Source organism: Chinchilla lanigera, unplaced genomic scaffold, assembly GCF_000276665.1.
Source record: "Chinchilla lanigera isolate Chin_1 unplaced genomic scaffold, ChiLan1.0 scaffold00042, whole genome shotgun sequence".
In the NCBI taxonomy this organism is placed as follows: Eukaryota; Metazoa; Chordata; class Mammalia; order Rodentia; family Chinchillidae; genus Chinchilla; species Chinchilla lanigera.
The window spans coordinates 3,830,425-3,837,026 of record NW_004955443.1 but is presented as its reverse complement, the minus strand read 5'-3'; the positions used below and the strand labels follow the sequence as shown (position 1 = coordinate 3,837,026).

Here is a 6,602-nt window from a genome sequence, read left to right as displayed (position 1 = left end):
TGTTATTTTGATGTTTGTCTCCTGATTTGTACACAATAATGTCCCTCTTGTTTGGTGGAAGGCTCTATATCTGGTTTTGGGCTTAAGTAAAATTTTATTGTATTCTTAGATGGTGTTTATTCTCTTGTGGGTTAAGAGTATATTAATCAACATAAAGGCTATTTGGATCTGACTGTCCCTCAGGTTTGAACTAGGTTTAAGTTCCTCATTATGAAGTCTGGATGGATCATTACACAGCATGGGTTTCTAAAGGAAAATTGAAGACAAACAATTATTTTTAAAAAGTCAATAGAAATCAAGGAATTCTAATGCATTTTCCTTTTTTTAATAAATACATAAAGCTTTTTACCATTTCCCTCAATTATTTTGATTAACACAATAATAAAATCTTTCAGAGCATCATTAAACTAATTTTCACAGCCTGATGTAAAAGACTCATTTCACAGAAATAATCATGACTAGCAGTAATAGATGAATGTCGATGCCGCAACACAACAGTATAAGGCATATTTACACCATCTGAACGTACAGAAACACCATACACATACACAAAATCATCACAGATCCAGAACTAAGTTCAATTGCTTAGACATTTACATATACAGGCTCTGCCTGAAACTTTTTCTTTATCTTATTTTGTAATTCTTTTCTTTCCAAGTAGCAAACAGATCTTTCCTATTTCTTGTGACTTATTTGTAACATTGTGCTCATGCAAAATAATACTTGTTTTATTGCATTAACATTTAAACAGTTTTAGACTTGTGTCCTAAAACCATCGTCTACAATTTTACTTGATGTTGATTCATCCATGTTGTCATGTTAGTTGGTGCGATACGATGACTTGATTTTGGTGAGTTACAAAATGACAAACATGTCAAGTTAAACACAGTTCAAAAATCAAGATTCTAAGATTCTTGATCATGCACATTTTACTTTCATTCTTGCAAAACAGTTTGAATCAAATAGGTACACCATTTTGACTCCACATTTATTGGCTCCACTTTTTAAATCATGTTTCAAGAAAGAACAACAACGAAAGATAATGATAAAATACTGTCCCACGTCTACAGTTCACGAGAAGGAAGAGCAGCAAAAATCACACTGACCGCCAGCCAGGTGGTAACACCGTAGTAAACATTGAACGTCTTTGAAATACACATTAACGCGATGATTACTATAACCCGTACTTCTGCAGCAGTTCAGATTGCCACTGGCGTTTGCGCTCTGGAAAATAATCTGGAATGTGGATTTTTTTAAAATCCTGAATACACTTTTTCATTTCTTCTTCCACACTTAGCTTCTCACAGACTTTCTTTTTGGAAAGATTTGTTTCCCGGGACTTGCTGATGAGTGTCTGAAAGAGTTCACTGTTTCTGCGCTTGTCTGGCGGCGGCATCCACTGCACAGGTGCTTTCTTGGAGGGGCGATCCAACGTTAAGGTGTTCGGTTGGTGAGCACTGGCCTGCTGGGCGCTGGACGGGTTGTCCTGGGGCGTGCTCGCTTCTGAGTGGCTGTCACAGCTGGAGGTGGAGAGCTCGTTACAGGAGGTCCCACTTTCACTCCCTTTGTCTGGGACTTTGTCCTGTTTCCTATCTTCATGTTCTTGTTTAGGTGACGCTGCTTTCTGAGGTGGTCCTACAGAGGAGGAAGGAAAAAATAAATTGAAGGACAAATTAAACTTTATGTTTTACGTTTTAAACTGAGAATCTTTATCATAAGAGGAGCACTGGTTTTGCTGACGCGGTAGTCTACTTTTGAAGGATTAAACACTTCTTTCTAAGGTATTCAGTACATCTAAAGAGCAGGCACCCCAAGCAATTTACAACAAAGATGGAAGATATTCGCTTAATGGGAATTTCTGCCTTAATAGGCCATCAATAGCTTCATACTGGAAAGAAGACTTTGGTTACTTCAGTACTAGTTCCTGAAAACTGGAAAAGATACTAAATGTCAATATTGTGCTAGTCTTATATACGTTGCATTACAGGCTTTGTTCATCTCTGTTACACCTCCTGCACTAGGCTGTGTCCTCTGTGTATATATTTTGCCACTGTAAAGACAGAAAAGTACCATCACTCTATTTTACACAGTGGCAATATTTTCTAGACCCAGAGGTACAGTAGCATCATTTATGCTTCCGAGTGAGAGGTTGATTTAAATCTTATCCTCAGTCTCTTAATCTTGTTTCCTACCTATTTCCTCAGAGAAAATTATGAAATGGCTGTAAGATATATATGGACTTAAGTATTGTGCTGAGAGTACATAGTGGAAATACAGTATTCTCCTAAAATATGAGGCTCACAGTTTGAAGTATATTACCTAGGAGGACAATTTTCAGGAAGTGTTAGTTTGTCAAGATTATTCAAATACATCAACACTTTATTTCTAAGAGGGAACATATTTTATTTTCCTTGTCTTCACAGTGGGATTAGGTACTCCATTTAACATTTATTGAGCATTGTTGCACACCCAGAACTGTAATAAAAACCTGATTAAAGGGACTGCAAACATTCAGAGATCTTAGGGACCCACATTTTATTTTCTGTTGGTCACCTTTTATGAATAAGCTGTAGAAAGCACAGTGGGAAGGAAGGCATCAGTATTTTTTAAAACCATTGCCCAAGGGGTTCTACAGTGTTGTATAGTCAATGTTGAGAACAACTGGCCTAATTTAGAGTGTCCACACCTTGGCAGAATATTGGAATCACTTAGAAAGATTTGGATTATCCAAGACAGCTTGAGTTAATGCAGTGCCATCTGGACACTGACTTAGGAGATGAAGTTGATTTCAATGTACAGCAGTTATAAATTTTTGTTCATTATAATACACATGAAGTCAACTAGTAACCAATATACACCCATGTGTTACCATAGGCAATAATTCAAACCAAGAGAAACCTTTTCATAAAATCACCTACTATGTACAACACATTGCTGATTACTATCATCAATTTTTCTGTTCGGAAACACAATCCAGTATGGTAGCATGCATCTGTAGCTCCAGCTATTGAGGAGGCTGAAGCAAGAGGATGGCTAGAGTCCACAGTTTCAAAACCAGCCTGGGCAACACAGTCAGACCCTGTCTCCATGTAATCAGACCCCATCTAATTTATTTATAATAAATATATTTTCATGTTGCTACCAAATATTTAGTCGAGTGGAATTAAGGATTTGAAAAACTTGAATTGTTTTTTGCAATTACATTCTGTATCTTAAATATGGTGTTGGCTGCATGACTATATACATTTGTGAAAATTCATGGAGTCATGTATTTAATCTAAGAAGGATTTTCCTATATGGAAACTATATCTTGATCAGTTGATCCCCCACAACAGTTTTAAAAATTTAAATGTATGTATCAGAGGGGAGATCGGAAACAATTTTTCAAACTTTGTTTGTCTATAATCTGGTAAACGTACAACAAATTCTAATGCCGAGAGCTGCTCAAGAAGAATGTGCACTGATACATTTCGGAAGTATTTGTCATCATAGACATTTTTTTAAAAGTTGTTGTTGGTATTGTTTGTTTTTCTCAGACTCTCCTATTTTGATTTTCTTTCTTCTATCAGGAAGAGTGAGAGTGCGGGAGCAGAAAGCCGCGCTCACACACTCGGTGTTAGGCGTGCGCAGCCCCTGTATCTCCATCTCCCGCAGCCCCAGTATCCCCATCTCCTGCCTTGCTCTCCTCCCCTGCTTCCCTCTTCCACTGCGCTCTTTCTAGGTTCATTATACTGAGGTTGATTCCTTCAGGTTTTCAGGCAGTTAGTCCTGGGTACAGCCCGCATACTTTAAACTGTCCGTATTAAATACTCTCAAATTACACAATTGGGTGTGCCCTCTCGTTCTTTCTGGGTCTGGCTGATAGACGCACAGTAGCAATCAGCCATCCGTTCAGTAGCAGTCAGCCATCGCTTGATTAGAAGACTGTTACTAGAAGAACTTGTTTTTATTCACATCATATTTTCATAGGAGTAATTCTGAAAAAAAAATGGGGATTAGAATCCTATTGACCAAGATTCAAATTGCAGCTAAAAAACACTGGTTTTGTGACACCTCCCTCCCCCTGCAAGATATTTAGCTCCTCTAGATCTTAATTTGCTCATCCTTAAATAAAGTGCTATTTTCCTCATAGTGTTATTCTGAGACCAGGAAATGCATCAGCTATGGTAATCTACTATATTATTCTCAACAAGTAGAGCGTATCAATGTAAACCAGTGGAATATTTATAAGTTTTAAAATGTTCATGCCCACCCTTGAAGATTTTATTTCAATGTGCTAAAGAGCTTCTATGTGTGTGTTTTATACAGGAGAAAATGTATGTATTTAATCATCTTTATGGATAAATGTGAGCCCAAGCAAACATGAAACACATCACCCTAACACAACATGAAATGCAAATATATCTTTCTTTATTCTTTCTGTCAATGCTCTGAATTAAGTTAACCAAAAATTCCCATTGAAGAAATGTACTATTTTTATGTCCAATGATGACTAAAGTATTAAAGTACAGTACAAATATCTGAGCAACCAATTTACCTTAAGGATAAATAAATGATGAGAAAAATCATTTTCTGTTAATAATCAGGGGTATGGAATATTAGATAGACGTCCCCATCCAGAGTAATAACATCAAGATGGATTACACTATAGAAGGAGGATCCTAGATACCACAAAATGCTTCCTTCTATTTCTGTTCACTGGGAGAAAGAATTCTTAAGGAGATATACCAGGAGGAATACAGGGTTGTACAGAGTCTGTGTTCAGCTATGTAAGTTACTAATATGTCCAGTAATTTTATAATTTGTGGATGAAAACAAACCCTTATAACACCTACACACAATGCAGATACTTGAAAATAAATCAGAATATAACACATGTGTGATAAAAATTAATATTTTTTCAAAAGATGGAAGATCAAAGAATGAGAATAATATGACTACTTCAAATTCAATGTCTCTTCAATCAGTAAGAGAATTAAATATATACCTGAGTAATCTTACCCTGAGGAATTTGCACTGAGAGTTAGAACATTAATAAGATTTACTCCAGTAAGTTATGAACAGGGAAATGTAAATGGGCTCAGTGTTCTCTTCCGCTAGTCTTTCTTCCACCACATGAACAAATTGCTAGTTTGCTAGTTATAAAACTATAGCAAAGGACCAGTGAATAGGCAAATCTGCTACCTAGATTTATCTTTAAAATAGTTAATTATTTAAAATTGTTGAATGTAATACATAATTACACCTGGAAACTCTCAAATTTTGGGATAGTTTCTCAACTTTTCATTTGCTGATTTGCTGTAAAATACACCAGGATATCAGCAGTGCATCCATAGGGCATTTTTCAACGAGAAGTGGAGCTTGACCATCTCGGCGGGTCTGCAAACCAACTCTTCACAAATAGTTTTAAAACGCAGTCTGTACACACACATGCACACGCAGACACACTTTACACTAATTTATTATGCTAATATTTTTTACCACTGTAGAAATAGCCTTGGAAGACTTGAGTTTCATCCTAGCCTAAGTACTAAAACTAAGCAAGTATTTTGCATTGGCTGTTCAACCTTATAATGCTAGGACCTTGTTTAACAGTTAAAAGTTGGACCCTAATTGTTGTACGTCATAAAATTGTGTAATTACAAGTGGTATAATGAATAGGAGCTTACCAAGCCAAAAAGAAAATATTAAATATCAGTAGTTACCATGAATAGAAATTAGAGGGACAGGGAAACAAATTTAATTTCTCCTACAGTGTTTTACAGAAGTTCAGGGTTCAAAAATAATTTTTCAAAAGGTCACTGAAGTGTAGTCCAAGAAGTATTATCAGCTTACTTCCGTCCAGGTAGTTCCATTTTTTTTGTTGGAGCACTCTCAGTGAGAATTATGCCTAACATTTGACTCTACAGTCTGTCTGGGTTCACACTACAGTTTGTCATCTTAAGTTTGTTTGCTTCAACAAGTTTCTTACATTCTTTAGGTTTCCTTATGTTTCAGTTCAGATTTCTGGCAAGGATTAAATGAATTAATACAGGTAAAGTACTTGGAATGAATCTACCATGTGTAAAGGCTCAAAAATGTTGATTACTAATATTTAACATAATTATCTATATGGGACTGATCATAGCATGGGGAATTTTGTTCATTTGAATACTAACAGTACCACCTGAGGAATACAAATACTTCCATTTCAGGTCTGGCTCAGCATATTCTAGACAAGCACATATGAATTATAGGCCAGTCACAGTGCCTTTAGTTTTCAATGTTTTAATTTTATCTATTAAAATGAATTTAGAAGAGTAATACCTGGTCATATGGCTATGGTAAAATTCAAAATATGTTACAACAATTTTTAAGCTATAAAGTTCCATAGTAGGTAAATTATTAGTAATTTAAGGTCTAGAATCATCTACTACATAAAGATACAGGTTTAAGAAGCTATGAGTCATTATTCATGTCCACAAAGGAATTTGGGAAAACAAAACGCATTGCTCTGTATAAAAAATAATGCCAGGGGCTGGGGATTTAGCTCAGCGGCAAAAGCGCCTGCCTGGCAAGCGCAAGGTCGTGAGTTCGGTTCCCGGTACCGGAGAAAAACCAAA

General features: G+C 36.2%; 1 protein-coding gene across 1 annotated transcript in view; it reads right to left on the bottom strand.

The window, feature by feature from the left end:
- Positions 1-309: 309 nt before the first annotated feature.
- The window catches only part of Kctd8 (potassium channel tetramerization domain containing 8), a gene marked incomplete at its 5' end in the record, with an annotated part of 230,873 nt that continues 224,580 nt past the window's right edge, over positions 310-6,602 (bottom strand). The window contains 1 exon segment of the mRNA XM_005391914.2: positions 310-1,635. Within this exon segment, the coding sequence (XP_005391971.1) occupies positions 1,175-1,635 (461 nt within the window). The 3' untranslated portion in view covers positions 310-1,174.